The 24829-nt window shown below is 42.7% G+C and overlaps 2 protein-coding genes and 1 non-coding gene across 6 annotated transcripts; 2 read left to right on the top strand and 1 right to left on the bottom strand.

Annotated features, from left to right (window-relative positions):
* Positions 1–5526: 5526 nt before the first annotated feature.
* LOC136477717 (very-long-chain aldehyde decarbonylase GL1-4) lies at positions 5527–11455 on the top strand. The gene is made up of 10 exons (XM_066475960.1): positions 5527–5680; positions 6885–7108; positions 7236–7468; positions 8517–8736; positions 8849–9230; positions 9317–9424; positions 9516–9716; positions 9820–9918; positions 10729–10899; positions 11023–11455. Exons 1-10 carry the CDS (start codon positions 5621–5623, stop codon positions 11182–11184), a joined length of 1860 nt encoding a protein of 619 aa, XP_066332057.1. The 5' UTR covers positions 5527–5620; the 3' UTR covers positions 11185–11455.
* Positions 11456–11546: 91 nt separating this feature from the next.
* Positions 11547–11617, top strand: TRNAG-GCC (transfer RNA glycine (anticodon GCC)). The gene has a single exon. It is a non-coding gene; the product is annotated as a tRNA-Gly (tRNA).
* Positions 11618–12087: 470 nt separating this feature from the next.
* On the bottom strand, positions 12088–22481 carry LOC136477716 (histone-lysine N-methyltransferase SUVR4-like). 4 transcript variants are annotated; one of them, XM_066475957.1, is made up of 10 exons: positions 22167–22479; positions 21882–21981; positions 18480–18675; positions 17878–18244; positions 15386–16338; positions 14828–15114; positions 14180–14246; positions 13943–13993; positions 13213–13309; positions 12088–12448 (listed from the first exon to the last, which is right to left on the bottom strand). In XM_066475957.1, the coding sequence occupies exons 3-10, from the start codon at positions 18672–18674 to the stop codon at positions 12414–12416; spliced, it is 2052 nt and encodes a 683-aa protein (XP_066332054.1). In that variant the 5' UTR covers position 18675; positions 21882–21981; positions 22167–22479; the 3' UTR covers positions 12088–12413. The 4 variants fall into 4 exon arrangements, with proteins under 4 accessions (XP_066332054.1, XP_066332053.1, XP_066332055.1 ...); XM_066475956.1 differs by lacking the exon at positions 21882–21981 and having other exon boundaries at positions 22167–22481; XM_066475958.1 differs by lacking the exon at positions 21882–21981 and having other exon boundaries at positions 17878–18241.
* Between the last annotated feature and the right edge of the window lie 2348 nt (positions 22482–24829).

Here is a 24829-nt window from a genome sequence, read left to right as displayed (position 1 = left end):
AAGCTTATGTGTATTCATGATTGTGATGTTATTCTCCTATTTACATTGAAATTGCAATACCAAATAGGATGGCTCCACTCCTAGTTGACCTGCTTGGTGCCCAGGATGGGTTTGTGGCTGCTTCTGATGTAGTAAATGGGCTGTTGGGGGGTGCTATTGCTGCTGCTGTTGTAGCTGGTGCTGGTGCTGCTACTGGTGTTAGTGCTACACTGAAGATGTAGCTGGTGCTGGTGCTACACTATAGGACCATCCTAAAGATGTAGAGTTTCTAAATTGCCCTATAAAGTTCTACACTGAGATGGAGTCCATCTTTAGCCATGCTATGGCCACTGGTAGGTTTGCACTTGCTTCTGGTGAAGCCCTAGGGGCCAACCAGGCTGAGAGTGTTGCTGCTAAGGTAGAGGGTCCTTCCTCTACCCATGTTCCTACTGAGAAGATCCACACTGATGTATGATGCAGCAGCAAGGCCATAGAGCTCCTCTCCTCAGCTATGGGTGCAAAGAGGAAGAGAGGAACCTTCAGTGAGGATGAGATGCTTATGTTGACCAACACGTCTAATGCTATGAACAATGTTGCCAATGCTCTTAGGGAGACTAGACCAACCTATGTTGATGCTGACCTCTACCTTACTATGATGGAGATGCCTAGTTTTACTGAGGAGGCACTGATAGTGGCCTACACCTACCTGCTGGACAACAAGGCCCAAGGCAGGGGCTTTGTTGGCATAAGTGACAGCCATAGGGACATTTGGCTCAGGAACTACCTAGCCAAGAACTACTACATGTAGTTCCTGCACATGTTGGCAACCATGTGCATTGAGGGGTTGACTGTTGAGATATATAGTTCTTCCACCTCCCTCACCCACTCTCTCTAATTTTGACTACAGTTGAACTGTAGGTATTTTGTACGGGTTACTTGGCTGACCCACACCTGTCCTTTTGGGTTCTTTCTTGGGAGGGTGGCTAACTATATATGCTAGAGGGCACCAGGTAGGCATTTGAGCCTAGAACTGTTGGGCAGAACAATCATGTTGTAAGGCACTATTTGTAGTCTATGTTGGCTACTTTATTTGAGATTAGTTGTTCCTTATTCTCTTACTTATGACATGTTGGTTTTGTTTCTTTTGATTGGTGGTAACTATGGAAAATCTATAAGGCCTATGATGCAAACAACATATTCATGAGGTGGCTACCTTGTTTAATTGGTTATTCATGTTTTTCATCACTGCCATGGAACCCTATGTGTGCCCATCCATTCACTTGTGCTGATGGCAGTGAATGGATGTGCACAATAGGGTTTGATGGCAGTCATGACCCTGGATTTGCATTTGTTTGGTGCCTACCCTGTTTACTTGATTATTGTGATTTGTCATGTATGTCATCAAATCCATGTGACAACCATACCCTTGCAACAACCCCTTCTTTCTTGTGCTAATGGCAATGTATGGATGTGCACATGGATTCCATGGCAGCCATGAGCTTGGATTTGCTGAACTACTAGTTTTTATTTTCTATGGCAGCCACCAATGATTTGAACTGAAAGAACACCACCACATTCTAAAGCCGAGGCCAACCTTTTATTATAATACATGTGATGTCAATTCTCTTACATATGAACTTGATGATGCTGGTCATCAGTGGGGGACTTAAGATCAACGATTTGGTTCACCTCAAACCTTAGATCTTCAAGTTTCACACTCATGGCTAGTTTCGTGCTTTACATTTAGAAAAATTTCTATTTGGCCCTAAAAATAATGCTCCTTTCTTATTTGACATCGAAACTAAAAATATTTCCTATATGTCCTGAACTCGAGTTTTTCTTTCCTATTTAACACTTCCATCAGTTTGGGTTGTTAATGGTGTCAAGTCCTATGTGAAAAGTCCGTTTTACCCCTATAGTTTTTTACTAATCCTGGCATTCCATGGTTAATACTGCTATCTTTTATGAAATATTGCAGTTTAAGATAAAAACATTCATGTTTCATAAAAGATAGCAGTATTAACCATGGAATGCCAGGACTAGTAAAAAACTCTAGGGGTAAAATGGACTTTTCACATATGACTTGACACCGTTAACAACCCAAACTAACGGAAGTGTCAAATAGGAAAGAAAAACTCGAGTTCAAGACATATAGGAAAGATTTTCAGTTTCGATGTCAAATAAGAAAGGAGCATATTTTTAGGGCCAAATACAAAATTTTACTAAGGCTAAACCACTGTTTCATTTCACAGAAATGGCAGGGTACTATGTTGTTTTCAATGGGAAGGCTCCTGTGATTTACCTGAGTTGGCATGAGTGTAGTAAGTATATTCTTGGGGGTGAGAAATGCTATATACAAGAAGTATAGCAACTATGACCAGGTTGTTAGAGATTTTCAGGCAGCCATGAGAGATGTCCATCCATCTCTTGGAGCAGCTCCTCCCCTCCCCTATAATCCTATCCCTCATGATGCTTTTGCTCCAATCATTTCTCCTTCTGATGGTAATGGTAAGGCTGGTTGATGAAAGAAGGTGTTAATCACCTCACTTGTTATCTTGGTGTTTGGTGTATGGATGAAGGGGGGCAATACTGACTGCAATGACTGCCCCACTTAAGCCTACGATGGGTGCATGATGGATGAGTTGCTGTTGTGTCTTACTAATTTCTGTCATCCATTTCTGTTTCCTATCTCCTATGTGTTGTTCAAGGTCTGCTGCTTACTGATTAGGTTGTTGATGTTGTTATTTTGCCTTGCTTCATTGGTACTTTTATAACTATGGGAATTAGGCCGATGATGACAAATGAATGGTTGCATTAGCTGGCTACATGTGCTTTTTGTTTGTGTAATCCATTTCTGTGATCTTCTACCTATGCTGGGCTTCACAGACTTGTCTTTGGTGGCTGACTATGCTGCAAATGGACATGTTCTTCCTTGCTTACTTCTTTAATTGTACCGTGTAGCCAGCTATGTTATGAATTGATCAACTGTTAATTTGTCTGAGGCCTAGTGCTATTAAAAGCACTAATTGTATGGTTTACTTGATCAAAACTATTGTAATGGATCTTCAACTCTTGCTCATTCCATTGCTATAACTACATTTGTGCATCCTAACTATGGGCCTGGCCGAGGCAGCCAACAACCAAACACAATCTCGGTTTGGTAGTTGGAGTTAGTTGGCTGCTCAGCCGGGCTGCATGTGTGCAAACAAACACAATCTCAAGTGGGCCTAGCCCATTTCACACTGGATGCCAAACAAGACCTGTTGCACCACTTGGGACAGGCCTAGCCTGGCCTGGGCCAGGCGGGCAAGCCAAGCCGGCCTCAGCCACCCTTCCAAACATACCCCCAAATACCCCAAAGCCCAACACAATAGCCTCAACCCCCACTAGGCCCTAGGTTCATTATGGCCCATCGGCCCACTTAACGCCTAGGTCCCTATTGCTCGTACCTAGTCGATAGGTCACAGGAAAAAAATCAAGCAGCGTCTCCCTCTTGGCCTCTTCCTGTCTCCTCTTAGTTCTGCTCCGTCCTCGGTCTGGACTGACGAATCGAGCGTCACCGCCGCACTCACCCGCCTCACACTGTTTCCACACTCGCTCGCCACTTGTTGTCGTCACACTTGCCCGTCGGCATGCTGTCGTCCTCACCCCTCGCTGCTACCTACATGGCTGTGACATCTCTCTGCCTCTCTGTACCTGGCGCCATATCTCCGTCATGCCCACGCAGACAACAGTCACGCTAGCTCCTGGCAAGTCGGCACCCGCAGCGACACGACTGAAGGCCGACGCCCAACTCTGAACAATCGTGCAATGTATGCAGTATGCCTAATCCTTTCTAACATGTTAGTTTCTGTGAAACTTGGGTACATCTTGTACACCCGAACCTGAAGCCGAACCCGAACCCGAATTATCGGGTAATGCTTTTCCAGGGCTAAGATTGGGTACCAAATTATTTTACCTGAATTTTCAAATACCTGAGTTACCCGACCTGAAATAATGCCTACTCTTGAGGCGCTTTTTTTTTTTGCATGTGGTTTGAAAACGAAAACTGCAGAGCGGTTGAAGACACATCATCCCATACCGCACAGCTGACAGCTCCCAGGTGACGCCTTGCTATCGCACCACACAACATGTCTTGCCAAACGCTGATATGCATGCAGCCGTTGCCCCCGTTGACGTGGACGGCGGCCTCTCCCCAACCTCCATCGCCTCCCCAATCCCCAGTTCCCCACACGCAAATCTCACTCGCTCACGCAGTCACGCCCCCGGGCACGACCGAGCACGCCGGGACGCGTGAGCGCCACTGGCACCGAAACGTGTTTGTTGCTGCCTGCAAGTCCCGTCCGCCGCAGCCTGCCCGCCCTGCCGTACCCGTATACGCAGCATGGGCGCGGGAGCGTCCGGCCGGCCGCCGCCTCCGCATCGCGCGCGGGCCGGACCCTGGCTGCTAGTGCTAGCAGTTGCGGCATTATTGCGCTTGTCTACCTGTGTGACCGCACCGGCGCCGCGCGTCGTATATCGTACAGACATGGGAGCCACCGAGCCAGCGTGCCGAGGCCCGAGGGCCTGGCCGCTACACGCCTCTCGCCTCGCGTGCTCAGCATCAATGCGGCGCCAGCCAATGCATGCCATGCCGTCTGCAGTCCGTAGAAGCGCTGTAGATGGGCAGTCCGGAGCCCACACATGCAGAGGTGGTGAGCCGATGGCTCTCTCGGGTCTCGCAACCTCTGACCGCATGGGCCCGGCTGGGCAACTCACGGCGACCGTAGACTGCTGAGTAGTGAATAAGGATGTTAACGGGATGTACCCGTCGGTTCTCTTCCCCGAAGAATTCATGCTGTTTTCATCCCCGTTAACTGTCTTGATAGATTCTTGTCTATCTCTGTACCTATCGGGTATCGGTCGGGTAACAGATACCCGACGGGTACTGCATACCTGATAAATAAGGACACTTGGTGTCGCAGCTTTGCAATCGGAGACGTTTCTTCTTCACCCGGGTATAAGTGTCAGAGTCTCGGAGATACCGAGGAGAAGAAGTGAGGTTGCGAGGAGGACGAGCAAAGGTGGCAGAGAGACCGAACTGAGGAAGCGAGGGGCACCAGCGCTCGTGAGGCAGGCGTGCTTATGCTGCTGGTGGAGATGGTGAGGAAAAATTAAACTAGGGTTCCTAGAACACATAAACTATATATATGATTGTTCAGATTTGAACCAAAATACCTATATTAAGCTTTTTTGGGCCTAATACTCGCATGATAGCTCAAATAGTCGGGTTCCGTAACGGGTAACGGGGACGGGTAAACAGGGAACGTTCCCGTACCCACTATACCCGTCGGGGATGGATTATTGCCCATTTAGATATCCACAGATAAAGATATGATCTAATCCCCGTTCTCTAATGGATCAATTACCTGTCGGGTATCGAGTATCGGGGCCGTTGCCATCCTAGTGAAAACGAGAGGAAGATAGAAAGAGACGTGCGCCAGCGGCCGAGCGAGCCTGCCCTGCCCTGTGCCTGCGCGGTTATAAAACGCTAGGGTAGGGGAGAGAGGGGAGAGCAAGACGAGAGCGCTTGGCGAGGTGCGGCGGGTGACTATAACCACACTAGCGCAGCGCGCAAAGGAGCAAAGGGGGGAATCTCGCCATGGCCACCAGGCCGGGCCCTTTGACTGAATGGCCATGGCAAAGGCTTGGCAACTTCAAGGTGCGTAGCACAGGCATGCGTGCATGCATGATGCTTGCTACTCCCCTCTCCTCTTTCATCTTCGTATTCTTCATCATCCTCCTTGCTTGGCTTCCGCCTGCGTGTGAGATCTATCATCTATGCGCCATGGCAGTTTCGTTGCTAGCCGTAGGACTACCGTCGTCTGTACTGCTTGCTTGCGTGATGGTGAGCTTGAGAGAGCTTCTTCAGCTAGGAGGTTACTGTGTGTGTACATCGCGCGTACGTGAGTAAATAAATTAATTAAAACGAGATTATTCTAGCACTAATTCATGCGTATGTAACTGCTTTCTGCAAGGAGGCGATGGCAGTGTGCTGCCCTTATTTTTTTTTCCACTTCAAAGATGGTGATGACGGCGTTGTCATTATTTAAGACGCTGTTACATTGTCCCCATAGGCCATATATCTAGCTTTTGGCTTGCTTTAGTCCATCACATTTATCAAGGCATCAACACGTTTCTGTACAGTATATAATAACGTCATACAAAAAAGAAAGAACTGTTCATACTTTTCCGTATTTATTATTGCCTGCTAGTAAAAGAAGGGGGCCAGGGGCAATTTCTTATATAAGAAACTAAAATAAAATAAAAAGCTCATCATCATTTCGTGTTCTTATGTCGGAGACAAAGTTCAAGCATTTTTTTCCATCTTCTTCTGAAATATAATACTGTAAGCATATAAATGTAGCGCGCCAGGCGCATAACAAAGCCAACAATCCTGGGTACAAATAAATGTGTGTGCTCTCCTGGCTCTTTTGGGATAGACATGTATGGCATGGTTACACTACCAGATCGGCAGATCCGATCATCTAATCGAGATGGACAGGGGTTGGGAATTATGCCCCCGATCATATTTCGCTCTCAGTCCAAGGGTGCTGGTGGTCCTCACGGATGATCCTCGCCATCAAAGCCAACCTCAAAATGAAGCGCGCGGTGCCACGCCATGCATGCGCTTACATGTTCGCTTAATCGTATTAGCCATGCTTATCAATCATGATATAATATTTTTCTCTCACAACAAAACAGCATCAGCTGACGTATAAGCCACGTAAACGATCAAGCGAACATGGTTCATCAATTACGTACATTCTGAGTGTAATCTGACTGACAGTGACAATAATATCGTCAGCTAGGTAGCTGTTGGTTTGTGGTCTCATTCATGAGTGGAGTGGAATTCATGCATGCAGTACTTGGTGATGGGTCCCGTGGTGGTCCACGGCGCGCGGCGGGTGCTCGCGCGGGGCTGGGGCGACATCGACCTGGCCTTCGCGCTCATCCTGCCGTCGCTGCTGCTGCGGATGGTGCACAACCAGATCTGGATCAGTGCCGCCCGCTACCAGACGGCGCGCAGCAAGCACCGCATCGTCGACCGCGGCATCGAGTTCGACCAGGTCGACAGGGAGCGAGGCTGGTGAGCAAGTGCTGTGCTGCTGGTTCATCGATCTCTTTCTCAGTCTTCGATAGCAAAGCTAGCTAGCTAGCTGTTGCCTGTTGGATCGGCATCAGCAGATGAACATGAGCATGGTCATGCATTGCAGGGACGACCAGATCATCCTCAACGGGCTGATCTTCTACGTGGGCTACCTGACGATCCCGAGCGTGAGGCACTTGCCGGCGTGGAGGACGGACGGCGCCGCCGTGATGGCGCTGCTCCACGCCGGGCCCGTGGAGTTCCTCTACTACTGGTTCCACCGGGCGCTGCACCACCACTTCCTCTACTCGCGGTACCACTCGCACCACCACTCCTCCATCGTCACCGAGCCCATCACCTGTAAGTAATGCTAATGCTGATGCATCGCTTCTACTACTAGCAAGCAGTGGACTAAAGGAAGAATAAGTTCGTATGTGTCTGGCTGAAGCAAGTAACAAAACACATCGATCCGTGTCCTGTTCTGTTCGTTGTAGCTTTACTGAAGAAAACTCTACATTTTAGCCCTTTTTTTAAGTTTCTCACAAATTGCCCTTTTACATTTTAGCTCTTTTTATGAGAAACTTTTAAAAAAAGAGCTGAAATGTAAAAAATTCGGACGTCGTGTACCTTGTTGATGTAATATTAGAGCCAATAAGAGCCAACAACACATCTCACACAGCAAGTACAGAAAAAATGGCCACACGCGAAGTGAATGGGGGCCTTGCATCGACAGCATCCATACATGATAGTACAGTAACGTGGATGGAGCCGTTTACCCATTTACTGCCCTCCATCCAACCAGAAATGTCCTGGGCCTGGGCCTCTCTATCATTCAAGCCCCCTGACCCATCAACAGTGCGACCCCAGCCACCGCCCTAGGCCCTACCAACCACCACACTACAGGCTACAGATACAGTGTAGTACAGGACCACGTGTAGTCTCAACGACTCTGAGGCGTCTACTGCACGCACTGGATCGGGCTGGGCCCGTCCGGCCCGTTCCACTGTCCTATCTTCTGTGTGAAATAAAAACGGCGCATGTGATTGCTCAGAGAAAGCTGCCGTGGCATGTTTTTTGTTCGGCTAAGAGTTAAGACACCCTTTCCAATATGGACCCAAATTGGGCCGGGAAAACACTGGAACTGTTGAGTGAAAGCGACTACTCATGCAACCGTGCAGTGTTTCAGGATGTTAGCGATGAGACTAGCTTGCCCCAAGGATCATTGAAAACCAGCCATCTTAGATTTTAGTGGGTTTTACCATGCATCGGTAAATTAAATTTTACTGGGGTTTACCATGTATCTTGGAGTCTGCATAAGGTTTGTGTTGTTCATGTATAGATAGACTACTGATCCTGTTATAGTGGACAATTGCTCCTCGATTCGTACTAATGCACTTACCTAATGCAGCGGTGATCCATCCCTTTGCTGAACACATGGTCTACTACTTCCTGTTTGCGATCCCCATGCTGTCGACTATTTACATTGGGAATGCCTCTGTTCTTGGCTTTGTGCTCTACATCGCCTATATCGACTTCATGAACAACATGGGGCACTGCAATTTCGAGCTGGTGCCCAAGTGGATGTTCCAGGTCTTCCCTCCTCTCAAGTACCTCATGTACACGCCATCGTAAGTGCTACACAAAAGTAGCAAAAAAATATTTGGGCTCATTGATTCCTAACATCTCGCAAAACACAATGTAACATTTGTTGTTGTTGTTGTTGTTGTTGATTTCATACAGGTTTCATTCTCTGCACCACACGCAGTTCCGCACAAACTACTCGCTGTTCATGCCATTCTACGACTACATATACAACACCATGGACAAGTCATCTGACCAGCTGTATGAGAGCTCACTCAAGGGAACTGAGGAAACACCTGACCTTGTTCACCTCACGCACATGACCGACCTGCAGTCGGCCTATCATCTACGGATTGGATTCGCCTCCATAGCGTCCAGACCGTCTGACAGCTCCATGTGGTATATGTGGGTGCTGTGGCCTGTTGCGTGGCTGTCAATGGTGCTTGCCTGGGTTTATGGGTCCTCTACGTTTGTGGTTGAGAGAATCAAACTAAGGAAGCTGAAGATGCAGACATGGGCAGTACCACGATACAACTTCCAAGTAATCAACTTCTCCGCTACATATGGCTTTCTTTCTATCTGATGGTGTGCAAACTACTGACAGTTTTTTTTTTCTCTCCCCTGCAGTATGGCCTGAGCTGGGAGAGAGAATCGATCAACGACTTAATTGAAAAGGCGATATTAGATGCTGATGCAAGAGGTGTTAAAGTGCTCAGTCTAGGACTGTTAAACCAGGCAAGAAATTATCACTTTACAACTCTTGTTGAAACTATAAGACTAGGTGCTTACCGCAGTGTGGCCTTTTCTTTGTACCTTCTGGGCGCAGGCGAAACAGCTAAACGGTGGTGGTGAACTATTTAGGCAGAAGTATCCAAAATTAAGAGTTCGCCTTGTCGATGGAAGTGGCTTAGCGACTGCTGTGGTGCTCAAAAGCATTCCTCATGACACAAAGCAAGTTTTTCTTCATGCAGGCCCTTCTAAGATAGCTTCTGCCACAGCTTTCGCATTATGTGAGAGGGGCGTCCAGGTATGTTTATACTTTATACAATCCTGCATATCTTTTTTGCATTATCCTGTACCTACTTACAGTTTTTCACTGAAAATGGCACTACACTTGTTTGGTGGATCAGGTGATCATGAATCCAAAGAAGGAATATGATACGCTTAAGTCACAGATTGCAGATAGCAAAGCAAGCTACTTGAAACACTCCAGCAACAACACGCCTCAGGTAAACGTTTGTTTTAATATGGGATTTCCCATTTTTTCTATATATTAAAGGAAAGGTGTCAATTGCCAGAAAAAAAAAACTGAGAACCAATCCAGTTAAGTTTTATATGCTCCTTCATAAGGATGTTAATGGGCAGATCTGAAACATTATAGTTACAAAGCATGTACAATTGACAAACCTAATAGATTCTAAACTATGCTGGAAGTTAAGATAGGAAGTCAAAAGAAAAGCATTTAACTTGCCTTTGGCATGAAATGTGAGTACAGACTTGATCATGGTGAAAACAGCTGTTGGAGCCTATCAAGTAGTACAGGAGCACAATGCCTTAGTGGATTCTTCTAATAGTAAACAAAGAAAATATCTTATCGTGAGAAATAGCTTATACTGTTTTAAAATGGGAATGTACTAATAAATAAAATTAGCGTACTAAAGAAAAGGTGTTAATTGCCAAGTAGAACCGAGCCAGTTAAGCTTGATATATACTCCATATGTGCTCCTTCATATGGATGTTAATATTGGACAGACCTGAAACATTACAGGAATAGTAAGCATGTCCAGTTAACAAACACTACAGATTGTAAATGATGTTGGAAATAAAAGAAGGGAAAACATTTAATTTAGCCTTTTTCATGAAATGTGAATACAGGCTCAACAAAAGTTACTTGGAGACTAAGTAGGACTGGAGCAGAGTGCCTTGATAGTAGTAACCAAGGATATCCTTTAAAAAAAACTTTGTTTTCAGAAAAAATCGAGAAATACTTTGTCATGGAGTTCAGCTTATACTGATGGTGATTTCTTAAACTGCTGCAGATTTGGCTAGTAGACAACATTGACGATAAAGAACAGAAGATGGCACCACAAGGAGCTATATTCGTTCCAATCTCACAGTTCCCCGTCAAGAAAATTCGCAAGGATTGCACTTACTTGAGCACTCCAGCAATGAAGATCCCTGAAACAATGCAGAATATCCATGCCTGCGAGGTAACAATGATAATGAGTATAGTTAATCCACTTCATCAAATTTGAGGAGGAAAAAAAGGGAAATATAAGGATGTATTTTTACCGAGCCTTTTCTGAGCATGATTTTATTTGTTTCCTTGACAGAACTGGCTGCCAAGAAGGGTGATGAGCGCTTGGCGCATCGGCGGAATACTTCACGCCCTGGAAGGATGGACCATGCACGAGTGTGGGGATGCCATGATACATACTGAGAAAGCATGGTCAGCTGCTATCAGGCACGGATTCATTCCTTTGACTAAAGGTTGAGGAGCTTTCAAAGCCCGGACTCTGTAGGCTGGGAGATGTATACAACTGCAGCTCTAGATGGCATTCGACAATGCTGGCAAACTATGTTTCAGCATGATTCTAGCTGCCCGGTATAAAAGCCAACTATGGTCTTGATGAGTCGTCGGGGAGGCACATCATGAATGCCTACCTTGATTCCAATAGCTTAGTAATTATACATATGTTGTGTCATTGTATGATGCAGGTGTGAGAAACTGCTTTATGGCATGTGTGAGAAACTGCTTTATGGCGATTTGGGTTGTCCCTTTGAATTTCTGGTGGGCAGAAAAGACTAGGAGTCATACAGTGTTCAATTTCTGGTGGTGATGCCTACAACAAGACGAGCACCAGTGGTCTAGTGGTAGAATAGTACCCTGCCACGGTACAGACCCGGGTTCGATTCCCGGCTGGTGCACTTGTCCTTTTTTAATGTAACAATTCTTTTTTTCTGCTAGATAGATAGATGTGTGTGTTTTTTCTGTTAGCATAAGCTTTTGCCGTCAGTGCACAGACGGAGAGCCGATCTCGCATCGATGCAGAACAAGCAACGTCCCTCGAATCCAATGATAAACTGCGTGATTCAGCAGCCCTGCACACGTGACACAAATTTTATTTTCTCTGAAGACGTTTAGAAAAGCGTGCGCAATCTGCTTGACAGCATCATCGAGGCGATAAAATTTTAATGGCTCCGTTGGTCCGAAACTGGCTGAAAAACACAGTTCCGGCTGAAAAAAGAAGACGAACAAATCGAATATGGGGTAAGCCGAACAGAATGTCATGTCCAACAAAGCATGCAAGAACAGAGAACAGGTTTCCAAACAGGCAAAGCCGCAAGGAGCCCATGAGCCAGGGTAGTTTGTAGGGTATCAGTTAGCACGACAAGCATTGCAATAAGATGGTCCAAACGACCACAGGATTACCAATTGATAAAACCCCTAGTTAACCTAGTCAGATCCGTCGCAGTGCTCAGTCACATTCCAGAATTGCTTACATCTCTTGCTGACAAAATAATCGAGAACAATTGTTTCTAGTAAGCCTGGTAGATCAACGTTTCTTGAACCACCCCTGAATCAGTAACCTAGACGACACCATTTGTCCATGCCCCGAGCAACTAACTCTAGATTCAAAGGTAAGCAAGGCATCATCTGTCTTGACGATGAAAGAATGGGACCTAGCACAATTCTGCACCGCCTTGTCTCTCTTGAATATTCTCAGGATAACACCAGAGCTCTAGATTTAGATCCTCCTGTGAAAGCATGTCAGCCTTTACAGTCAGCTGACATAGCCTAAGAGACAAAATATCACCAGCAAAACAACCTATTGAAACAAATTAAGCAATGCTAAATGACTACAAACTCAGATTTTTCGGACACAAAAGTGATTGGGTATATATTTTATCCAGTTGGTGCCGAATCTAATTTTAGTACAATACCATGATGTGTGCCAAATCTAATTTGGGTACAATACCATGGTGCGTGAGACCATATTAATTCTCCAGCAGAGAATTGTTTACACATGAATAGACAGAGAACATAATAATTGCCTAAAAGTAGGAAATAAGCATTAGATCACAAAATATCACCAACAAACAGCACTTTAACCTAATCAATCAAAGTAAAATGGCCACAAGCACAGAATTGGACACAAACGTGATTCAGTATTCATTTACTTAAGTTGGTGCTAAATCTAATTTGAGCCCTAGAGATTAATCACACTGAAGGTTGAAATTATATTCTTTTCTCCCAAAACAAAGCTGGTGAAAAGGCAAAAATATATAATACCAAAGCAGTACTCAGATATATTGAGCGAACCATTCTAATTCTCTAATTCTTGTGCAGAAGTTGTTTACACACACATAGACAGACAATGTATTTGCCTAAAAGTAAGAAATCAGCATCATTAAAATTTTTGTTGAAATTCTAACACAGTTTGTAGTAACTGACTTTCTTCCTTTAGAACTGCAGTAAATGACAGTTTAACGCACCATAAAAGCAACCTCCGGACACTTACTTGATATGCGCCTTTTGTCCCGACAAAATTTGCTTCCACAATGGCATTTGAATGCCTTGACAGGATGGTTGACATCATCAAAATCAATTTCATAGTCCTGCGGTTGGAATGTGCTAAAGATTATTGCATATTCTGTTAGATAACTGAAAGTAGGGCATGATATAGGTTGCCACGGCACCAGGTGGAGCAAGATGGGTAATGCAACCACAGCGGCATAAGCAGCATGGGAATGTGCCAGATTGCATGTGGTGTGCGACATCTATGCAGTCTGTTGGCTAATTTGTTCCAGTTGATTAGGAGATATAGCATCCGTACTCATCGTCCTCTCCCTCTCTGTAGCTCGCTTCAGGGAGACAGGTGAACAACCTCTGCCAACACCTCCTCCCCCCCCCCCCCCCCCCACCCACACCCACACAACAGCCCATAACACTAGGTACCAAGAATCTACCAAACATTTCATTACAAAATTAAAAATACATGCCACCAAACAAAATAACTATGGTATGGTGAAGTATATTCATATATATCTCTAAAGTCATACAATGGCCGCCACAATGCCCCTGATGAAAACAAGATGAAACCAAATTCAGCTAGGATGGAAGAAATTGGTCGTTCCACAAATTTTCCCCTAAAAAATGGCCACTGCACAGCCATGTTCGTTCATTCACTTGCTATGAGTAGTAAAGTGCACTGGAGGATGAATAACCACAATTGCAGGAACACCACCTACCCATGTCAGTTCTTCAAAAGGCTCTACTTCTCTCGTTGTGAAGAATGCCAGCTGATAAACAAGGAGCAAGAAAAACAAGGTTACAAGGACTCAAATTTAAATTTAAGCTATAGCATCAGTAACATGGTAGCGTTGCAATTGTACAGTTGTTGAGTTTCTCTTTATTTTAATAAAACTTTACAGTGGGGGCCTCCCCTGCTGTATTTTCGGTTCAAAAAAAGGTAGCGTTGCACATACATGATAGTAGTGGTGGTCAGGCGTCTCAATCTCAACAGGAATTGCAATAATATTGCAATCAAAGCATCTGCAGTATACAATAGCATGCCAAGTTATCATGTAGGTAGTATTGATTGGACAACATGGCATCAGATCTTTTTGTTTTGTTTAGATGCTGGCATCAGGAAATAATACAACCAGCAACCAAATAATCATTCATCTACTAAATACTTTACATGCATATGTAAAGAGACTGATCAGACAAAGGCAGCACAAGCAAAAATGAACGACAAGAAATACAAGCACAATCATGCAGGATATTAGAGATGAGGCCATTGTGGTGTATGGCAGGAGCCAAAGGGCTTCGTAGCTTATGGCCATGACTGTTTTGTTGGTCCTTGGTATTATTTAGTTTTTGTGTTTTCTTCTATTGTAATTGTCATGCCCTTCTAAGGGGTTGTTTGAGTCGCCTAGACTCCTTATTCTCCTTCTTAATATAATGATATGCAGCTCTCCTGCGTGTTCGAGAAAAAAAGAAACACAAGCACAAACAAAGTCTCACCAGCTCATAGAACCATTCAATTCACAAATCGCAGAGCTTCACAAGAATCATAATGAATTTCTGATCAAAGGACGTTACCCTAGTTAAGAACCATAAAGAAATATTACCTGTGGTTTATAAACCTCGCCACATTCCCATAAAAAGTACCATCTAGACAGAGGGCTTCCTCATCCTTCAGAACACTTTCAGTGCCCCAGTCAGAATCGAGTAGCACAGGATATGTATGCTTTGCTTTACCAGTCTTTTGGTTATTTTTCCCAGATAGCTCAGTGTTTCGCTCATATAGTTCAGTGTTTGTTAATATTTCACCAACATACTCACAGACAAAAGCACCACGAGGAAGATTTTCAGCAGAGCGCAAGCCCCATCCCTTTTTCCCTGGAGTTAAGAACACCTGAGGACGGAAAAGATTAAGAAGGCATACATATAAGGTGTAGTCAGCTGTTTAGCAAAAGAGTAAACAGAGAATGCATAGAATCCAAGGAAAGGCTTTTATTTATTTATTTATGATGATCAGGTAACAAAAAGATGCTACAGATTGGCAGCTTGCAAGCGGCATCATAAATCCATCATATTTGTCTGTTGCACTGATTAGTGTTAATTTTATATCTAGCAGGAAAGAGTAATACCAATGATCTTAAACGGTAATAAGTTACTTCACTTGCCTGCAGCTTGCGAGTAATTCCTCGCTGAACCACACGGTTTCCACAATTTCTGGTGCAACCACATTTTCTCCAGCATTCCTTGATAAATTTCTTAATACGGTGCCCTTTACAAGCTTCAGGTTTGTTTACTCCCTTCATTTGTTCAATAGGACAAACACCCTTGCAGTAGAAGTAAGATCGTTCAAGTGGTTCCCGGAGCATTGAGACACAAGCATCTAGAAATCCTTCCTTAAGCAGGCCATCTCTTGTGTATGCAAATTCTCCACCGGTTTCTCGCGCACAAGCGCAAGGAAGTGGCTCTGCTAGACAATCTCCAAAACAACCAGAACAACAATTTTCATCTCCAATTCTAGCAAGTGAGAGGTTGATATAGGCAGCTTGGAAGGTGGTATTTTGCGATATATAGTAAAATGGAAGAGGAAGAACCCCATCCTCTCCACTGACTATTGGAATGCTCAAACATTCTTCACCCCTCGTTATATCATTGACATCATGATATTGTCTCTTGATGCCTGTGGGTAGATGCTGAATAACCTGCATATTACTAGGATTATTCTGGTTACCTCCAGAATCAGCACTACCACCATTGGGTCCAGAACCCAGATCAAGAATACACTGGCAAGTATCATCCAAAAGTTTCATGAAAGAGAAATTGGGTTCTAGGATCTTGTATGTCCTGAGGCATTTAGCCTCCATTGCCTTGCATATTGACTCAATGCCAGGCATTTGAAAATCAGAACCATTTGCCAAGGAAGGGTTGAACAAGAATGATAGCTTCCCTTTTCCATAGTTGGACAATTCTACCTCAAAGTTGGTGGAAAAATCTTTGCTGCTTACAATTGCTTGGCTGCTACATGCATCAACCATCTGTCCTTCATGCGCAACCAAAATACATTTAAACTTCTTATCAGTAGGATGCTTGACACCAGAAATCATGTGAGCATCTTCATGTCCTGAATGATATTGTAACGGCATAGAAAAACGAAATTAGTAATAAGTTAACAAATGTATCAGGAGTCAAGCAAAGAATATGGACAGGAGAGACAAACAAAACAGGAAATGAAACATATATCAACATCCTCATAATAGTTGAGTGTTCATTGTTCAAACATAATTTTCAAATCTGCAACACGTGAAACTATAGCTTCTACCACCATATAAACATAGAGATATGCACGGGCCTTTCTCAAATTGTCTGGCATACTAGCAGCAAGTTCTGTATATAAAAAGAACAGCACTGCAGTTAGCAAAATGATGCCCTAGGGTACTTGAAATTTACGCATCAATTCTCTTAGACCATTAATGATTTTTTCAGCCTGCAAACAGGAATGTAAATCCACTAGTTTTTAGCATTTTTTGTCAAACACATTGGAGAGCCACATATCACTTCATCATAGAAGAAAGTGTACGAGTACAAAATACATACACAAACCTCTTACTACAAGATTATTAGAACATTCATTAAGGGCATCCAAACAAGGCCGAAGTAAAATTGACCCAAAAGCATTTTCTATTCTACTCCCTCCGTTCCAAACTATAGTTTGACCAACACACTTTAGCTTTGTCTAAGTCAAACTTCTTTAACTTTGACCAAATTTTAGAAAAATATATCGTCATCTGCAAGTTCAAATAATTGCACTATTAAAATATATTCAATGGAGAGTTCAATGAAACTATATATTGATGTATTTTTCTATAAAGGGCGTACCCAGTGCAGAGAGCTCCCGCTCTGTGTGGGGTCTGGGGAAGGGTGTCAGTGGCAAGCCTTACCCTCGTCTGTGCAATGCGAGGAGACCGCGACTCGAGCCCGGGACCATCCGGTCACAGGCGGTAAGACTCTACCGCTTGCACCAGGCCCGCCCTTCATGTATTTTTCTATAAACTTGATCAAAATTAAAGAAGTTTGATTTAGGACAAAGCCAAAGTGAACTATAATTTGGAATGGTGGGAGTACTATCAGTCGATGAATCTTCTATCACCTAAACAGATAGTATTATAGAAGCAATTCAAAGATAAATTTATCAAAATAACAACACACTAAACAAAAAGAGACAAAAAAAATGATCCCTTCCTATTGCATGTTTACAACCTCTCCACTCCACTCATTCAATCATAATTCTGATTCCTTGTCAATTTAAATAGCGGGTTTAATGGGGTAAACATTGTTTAGAGAAAACACAAAACAACATCTATTTATTAAGAACAAAAAACAAGTTTCTAAAATAACTACAAAAGATGGAGGAAGTATATGTAGAAGTAGTCGAGTTGAAAATATTTTTGCTGCGCCCAAAGCAACATATATTTATATAAGAAAGAAAAACACCAAAATCTATACATCCAGAAAGACATGATAATCTATATTCTTTCAAATGCAATAGAAATGTGAATAATTGTGGGAATCCAAAAACATAAGCATTAAAGTCTGAAAACCGAATACGCGTCACTGTAAACAAAACGGAAATTATGAGAGTAATCTTATAAAGGTACATTACCGTTATGACAGCTGGGTTCCAAAACTTCAGGACACATAACTGCAAGTGGGGTCTCAAAGGTGCAAGGATCTTGACTTTCAAGTAAAGTCGAACCGTTTTCACCAATTCTTGTAGTCTCTGCACGACTTATTTTCATTTTTTGTTCCTTACTAATGATAGTTTGTGAAGACTCCAGCAATTGGTTAGCAGTGGTTCTCCCCTCAAGGGATTCTGCTTCTTGCTGACGTGGCACTTCAGCCAACTCTCTCTTCACACTGCCATGCATACAAGATTTCGCCTTCTGGCCATGCTCTTTAGTCTTAAGCTTCTTCCTATGGTGGTCTGAATCCAGATTCTTCTTCTCAGCTCGCTTTTTCTGCCCTTCCTGCTACAGTGATGAGTTTGGCTTAAACATGGTAAACTAATGAACTAATAAGAAGAATGGTTCCCATATGTATTAAATTCAGCATCATATATCAGTTTCTTATTTGCCACAAAATCATTGCATATCATCAGAATTAATTTATGTCGAAAATATGATTGCTTAAAAAAACCCCATTAAATATCTAACTAGATATCAGAGCAAAGCCTCTACAAAATCAGAATAGAAGGCCAGAACATACTTCGGGATCTGAATCACTAAGTATAGCATCAGCCAAAACAGAATAGTTATCAGCTTCTATATGCTCCCAGTTTCCATTATATACTTTTAGCAGTTTTTTCAATACTCGTACAACAGTTTCCTTTGAGAAACCAAAATCAGCCGTTGATTTAATTGCATCATCAATTTTTTCCATGGAAGTCTTGGATAGTTCCATCCTGCTAGCAATGAAACAAGTAAGCTTCAAATTTGATATGAAAAATGACCCCTCAAAGAGCAGATATTAATTTATTCCTAAAAGAATGGGAAAGATATACTTCACGTCATGAAATTCGTTAAGAATACTTGCAATGCCAGGTTACAGTGGTTAATAAGCAGGGAAGATATAGGCTATAAGCAGCTTAGATTACCTTGGACTAAGGATTCTTCATTTTCTACATAGAACCATAGTTTTTGAGATTGGATCTCTATAGAAGCGTTAGAACAAGACTTAAGAGACAACTTATTCTTGCTGAATCTGATACTTCGTCCTTATATAACTCATAGACTGGTATTGGAATGGACTCATAGGAAACAAATCATATCTTATGGAAGCTAATTGATACATCCAAAACAAATCCTTGTTCTAGGAAAGTAACCAAGTGGATAAGAATGGAGCAAAATAACTTGATTGACACGATGAACTTTCCTAAATCTGGCTGTGTGGACGTTTAGGTCTGCAACAGATCAGAGTGCCACAGAAACAACGCCTCAAAAGGCAATATGCAGTAAAATTTACATTATTCTTTTAACACCTTTTTACTATCTATGGTAACTTTTAAGTTGTATTCTCACTGTGGTTCTTGTTCCTACTAAATACTAACAGTGGCGGAGCTTGAACAACATTCTATGGGGGCCCATCAATAAATTTTGCGGGGGGGGGGGGGGGGGGGGGGGGGGGGGGGGGGTACTAATGATGCATGAACCAATTTAGCCATGGATTACTGTATGTTATTAAGAAAAATGAAGAAACTAGGGGTGGCCATTGCTAAACTAAATACTAAACTCCAAAAGTATGTATCACCGTCCTACACTTCATCTCTAAGTTATCATCCACACTAGATATATGAAAATGACTTATCAAATATTTCAGTCTGTTTGATGGAAATAGCAGCAAGGATGAAGAAATACTTTTTCTTTAATTCATGAACACATGATAAACAAACTTCTTTTCATGGGAGCATGGTGCATATATATGGCTACAAGAAGAATCAGAACAGAGCACTAACTAGTAATTGTGTGCAGAAGCCCCAAAAACTCAAAGTGATTACACCAAAGCAAGCAACAAAGTAATATGGACAAAAGAAAAACCTCAGTGGTCTCTCAAACGCCATGTTGCAGCACAGCACACAAAAAATGAGCACGTATGAGGTGCAAGAATTTTGAGTTTTTGCACAAGATATTGCTTGTAAGACTGGAGATGCATCAAATACAAGACCCCCTAAACTGTCTGGCTATCCAATGCAAGACAGTAAGGATTCGGTTCATAATCCCCCCCCCCCCCCCCCCCCCCCCGCTCCAAAAAAAAGAAAAGAAAAAGAACCCCACACACAAAGTAAAGGTTTATCAACGTTATTTTACTACCTGGGACACTATAGCTTAATGATGGCTGGAGAACTTAGAAAGTAATTGAAATTGTTAAAACAAATACACCTCCGTTCCAAACTGTAAGCCGTTCTGCCTTTTCTAGATAGATACTCCCTCCATCCCAAAGTATAAGTCATTCCAACTTTCTTGAAGAGTCCAAGCATCTCAAGTTTGACCAAAATTATATAGATAATTACAAAGATTTATAACATCAAATAGGTATAATATAAAAATATAATTAATGAAGAATCTAATGATACTTATTTGGTATCATAAATGTTATTATTTTATTATATAAATTTGGTCAAACTTGAGATTCTTTGACTCTCTAAAAAACTTGGAATGACTTATAATTTGGGACGGAGGCAGTAGCTTTTACTCGTTCCTCTTTGGAATGTTCTTTCGGAAAATCGGGGATCGAGACCCCATTGCCATGTATAATCCTAGCTCTCTTCTATAAAGTGCACTCTGTAATCATCCTTTGGATGATTGATAAAGACAGCTGCAATACACATCGGTTTTCACGTGTCACATCTCATTGGATCAGCCAAATTACATCCATCTAGTTTGAACCCAAATCAAAGAAAACTGGATTTTGCCAAATACTCCGTATGCACTATACCCTTTCATGTCACTTGCACCAGAAAAATCCAAACATTTGCCCAAACATGAGATATATGCATTTATTTTCTCAATGCAACAAAATTTATGTACTTGGGACATAGGATCAAAAGGATATGAAATTGATTGTATTACAAATCATAAAAAAATAAAATATGTAATCGTATTCATCTCTTCAGTGGGCTTGCCAAAACCCTTTCAGAAACATACCTAGAAGTTTTGAGATTCTCTACAAAGATACATGCAGAATAATTGATCTTACATAAGGAAGCAAAATTTTAAGATCAAACTCAACTCCACCGGATGGTATGAAATTTTTCAAACATGTCACTATTCATGTAGTCTTTATCAACTTTATATCTTTCAAATGAAGCTGAGTTTTACCTTAAAATTTTGCAACCTTGTGTAAGATCAGTTATTGTACACGTCGACTTTTTTTAGAGTTTTCCAATACATAGATATGACATTGAGAGAGTTTCCGAACAAATCCATATTGACGGTGCACCAAGGAACATCAACATACATGTCTATCATAAGAGCATCTCCAAGAGTCTTTCTTAAACTCAATCTCTAAATCATCATTTAGAGAGTCATTCGAATAAAAATCGTTCTTTATATCTTTTGTTATCCAACAACTTTTCTATAGGTTGTGCACGCTCTAGAGAGCCAATCTCACTCAGTCATCTTTGGCTAGCGAGAAATCCGGAATAGAAAATGATAATATTTGGAATAATTAAAGAATTAAAGAATCTGTTGAAACTTAATTTTTTCACCAAAATTTCGATTCCTATCAACAAGGATACAGAGAGGTTCTTAGAGTTGCTCTGACAATGCAAGTGGGCACTTGAAAAATGTGTAACAGGCCAGAACAACACCAAAACCTTTACAGAGAAAAGTGACAGAACAATCCCAAAACCACATCACTCTCGGAGAAACAGGCCAGAACAATCCCAAAACCACATCACTCTCGGAGAAACAGGCCGAAACCAAGAAACAGCCCAGAACAACCCCAAACGGCCAAATCCATATTAGTCAGTCTCACAGAGAAACACAAACAGGCCAGATCAACATCAAACTCACCCTACTCTCGTAAAAATAGGGCACAACAACATCCCACATCTAACCCACATTACTCGCAACAGCAACAAGTGAGGCAAGAGACACGCATGTACCTTACCTTGCTCACAACCACCGAACGGACGAAGACCAGAAAACTGAACCACTGCGCCGCCTCTCCCACGCTTCCGCCGAAGGTGGAGCGGACCGAAAACCCCAGACTAGTCGGGGCCAAAGCAACAGAGGCCGTCAGAATTCTCGGAAACGGGCCCGAAAAACCCCACCATGAAAACCCCATTCCGCAGTCCGCACCACAAACAACACGCAACAAAATGCAAACGCACGCACCAACTGCACGAACGCGCAACAAAATGCAAACGCACGCACCCACTGCACGAACGCGTACCTTCCTAAGTGAGCCGCCGGAGGCGACGAAACCGAGGCAGGCAGGGACGATCGGCGTTCCTCCAGCGGCGTGATCACGCCGCCGCCGGCGCGCCTCCTGCGCGAGCCGCCCGAAACGGACGGCCCCTGCTCACTCCCCGCGACGGACGACGCCAGCCGGCGCGCGATCGCCGCCACCGGGCTAGGGTTTGGAGGCCAAGCGATTGCAAAGAGGAAGAGGCGTCGTTGAGGCGAGAGAGGGCTTTTGGCACGAGGCGTGGCGTTGCCGTGGGAGACCTTTGCCTTCCGAAACAGGGGAGAAAAATGAAGGGGTTGGCTGTACGACTGGCCAGATGGCAAAAGCGAGCCCAGGCGACGAGGAACAGAGCAAGGGGCCAAATTGCCAAAACAAGCAACACTGTGTTATGATCCCCCCGGTGGCCGGTATGCTCGGCAGCCTCGGCTGTTTATCTTCCCTCGGCCGGTCGGCCCTGCCCCTTCGTGTGGCAGAGGGTTTTGCGAACAGGTCCCCAAAATTATTGCGTTTTTTTGTTTTCGAAAAACGTGCATGCATGATGCATTGGAGTCGTATGATCATAATCGGAAAATTTAGTACTCCGTCTCCATACGATGCAAATTTCTTCTTCTCACAATCAAACAAGTGATAAAAGAATATATGATGCCTAATTATACCGTCCAAGGTTTCATTTTTTCCAACGTGCCCCGAGATTAAAAAAAAATGACAACCGCATCATGTTTGCCTTTCTTTTCTCCTCGTCTTGTACAAAAAATAGCGATTGCAAAAGAAAAATTATTTTGCTTCCTCTTTAGATTTAGGCACGGGGATTAAGAAGAGGTGCAAAAAAAAGTGGTGTGGATAGGAAATGAGGAGAGAGATAGAGATTAAGATGTGTTGGGAGTAGAGAAAGATGCATTGAAAAGTGTGAATGGTATTATTATGGGAGAGAAGTCTATCTACCAACCGATTTTTTGGACCGTCGATCTCCTCATCCAACGGCTCACGCTCTTCTTTCTCCTCTCGACACCCACTGTTCTTTTTGTTTCTTGCTGGAGGAGGAGCCCTACCTCGTCGGGCCGTCGGATCCGCCATAGCCGGAACGGGGTGGGGGGCTGGGGAGGAGCTCGATGTGGGTGGGGGCGCATGGAGGTGATGGGGCACAGGCACGGGAAGGAGGTCGCCGGAGTTGGAGAAGAAGGGGTTGGGGCAGGCTCGGGCGTGGGCGTGGGCGTCGGCCACCGGAGCTAGGGAGAGATGGGGTTGGTTCGTGAGTATGTTGTCTAGTACCTTTGTGGAAATTGTCAAACCTTGACGTGCTATACTGCAAAATTGAGGTCTGAGTGTAACGACTAGCAACATACTCGTTTTGTCTCAAAATAAATGCACATCTCGCCTATCGAGAAGTCAAGCTTCTTAAATTTGACCAAATATGCATACAAAAATATTAAATCTACGATGCGTACTAAGACCAATCTCAGTGGGAGTTTCATGTGTGTTTCATTTGTATTAAATAGGTTGCCACATATGCATTTTTGATGACTTGTCAGTGTACTTCTGTCCCAGAAAGAATACAATTTTAGCACAGTGTCATGTTTTAGTACCTTAAGTTTGACCAATTATAGATAAAAAAATATCAATGCTTATAATATCAAATAAATACCATTAGATTAATTACGAAATATATTTTCATAATAAATTAATTTAAAGTCATAAATATGAATATTATTCACTAGAAACTTGATTAAACATGAATAACTTTTCGTGGTATGTAACCCATAGTTGCATTCTTTCCAGGACGGAGGTAATATTTAAGAAGAGAGAGAAGAAATGAGTTTCTCTTGGCACGGTTACCAACTCTTTATGAGACATGAAATTAAATGCATATGAAAGTCTAGAATGAAATTTTACGTTGAGAGTAGGTGTTTCATCCTAATTTCATGGTATTGTATATGACATGACAGTCTTGAAAACAACGCCTTTAAACTATCCACTAAGATTGGTCTAAGTATCATTAGATTGGTTATGAAATATATTTTCATAATAAACTTATTCGAAGATACAAATATTAATATTATTTTCTCTATATTTAGTCAAACCTTAAAAAATTTAACTAATCATAAGCGAGATGTGTACTCCCTTCGTTCCTAAATATCTGTCGTTTTTGTTTTTCGATAAACAACTTTGACTAAATATATATTAAAAATATTAATATTTATCGTTCATAATTAATATCATTAGATGAATATTTGAATCTAATTTTTTAATAAATTTATTTGAAAATATAAATGTTTCACGTATTTTTTTTATAAATCAAATCAAACTTTTAGCACGTAAACCATATGGGGCAGCTAATCGGAGGCAGAGGGATATTTATTATGCGACAAGAAACGAAACGACATGTCACGAAGGAATCTTTTCTTTAAGAAAAAAATCGAAGGCATCTTTCCCCTTTTGATCACGTTCAGCAAACGCTGCAGGGCTGGAGTTTGCGTGGAAACGCGAGCCATGAAGTTTTGGAATTTGGAACCGTTCCTAAAGAGTTTTGCTACAAAATTTGCGCTTAAGTTTAAAAAGTTTATAATAGAATGACCCGTTTGGCTTGCTAAAACTTGGCTGAAAAACACTGTTTCGGCTGAAAAAGAAGCCGAATAAGTCGGATTTAAAGT

Source organism: Miscanthus floridulus, chromosome 8, assembly GCF_019320115.1.
Source record: "Miscanthus floridulus cultivar M001 chromosome 8, ASM1932011v1, whole genome shotgun sequence".
Classification (NCBI taxonomy): domain Eukaryota; kingdom Viridiplantae; phylum Streptophyta; class Magnoliopsida; order Poales; family Poaceae; genus Miscanthus; species Miscanthus floridulus.
The sequence above is the reverse complement of the archived record's forward strand: the minus strand, read 5'-3'. Positions and strand labels throughout refer to the sequence as shown.

Bases quoted from the DNA above. Each gene is read 5' to 3' on its own strand.
- LOC136477717 (XM_066475960.1), top strand. From the start codon at position 5,621: ATGGCCACCAGGCCGGGCCCTTTGACTGAATGGCCATGGCAAAGGCTT. The intron at 5,681-6,884 runs GTGCGTAGCACA...TCATGCATGCAG, and splicing joins AAAGGCTTGGCAACTTCAAG to TACTTGGTGATGGGTCCCGT. The intron at 9,919-10,728 runs GTAAACGTTTGT...AAACTGCTGCAG, and splicing joins CCAGCAACAACACGCCTCAG to ATTTGGCTAGTAGACAACAT.
- LOC136477716 (XM_066475956.1), bottom strand. From the start codon at position 18,674: ATGGAACTATCCAAGACTTCCATGGAAAAAATTGATGATGCAATTAAA. The intron at 13,310-13,942 runs GTAGGTGGTGTT...TTCCAACCGCAG, and splicing joins CTTTTGAAGAACTGACATGG to GACTATGAAATTGATTTTGA. The intron at 12,449-13,212 runs GTAAGTGTCCGG...ATGCTTTCACAG, and splicing joins GGACAAAAGGCGCATATCAA to GAGGATCTAAATCTAGAGCT.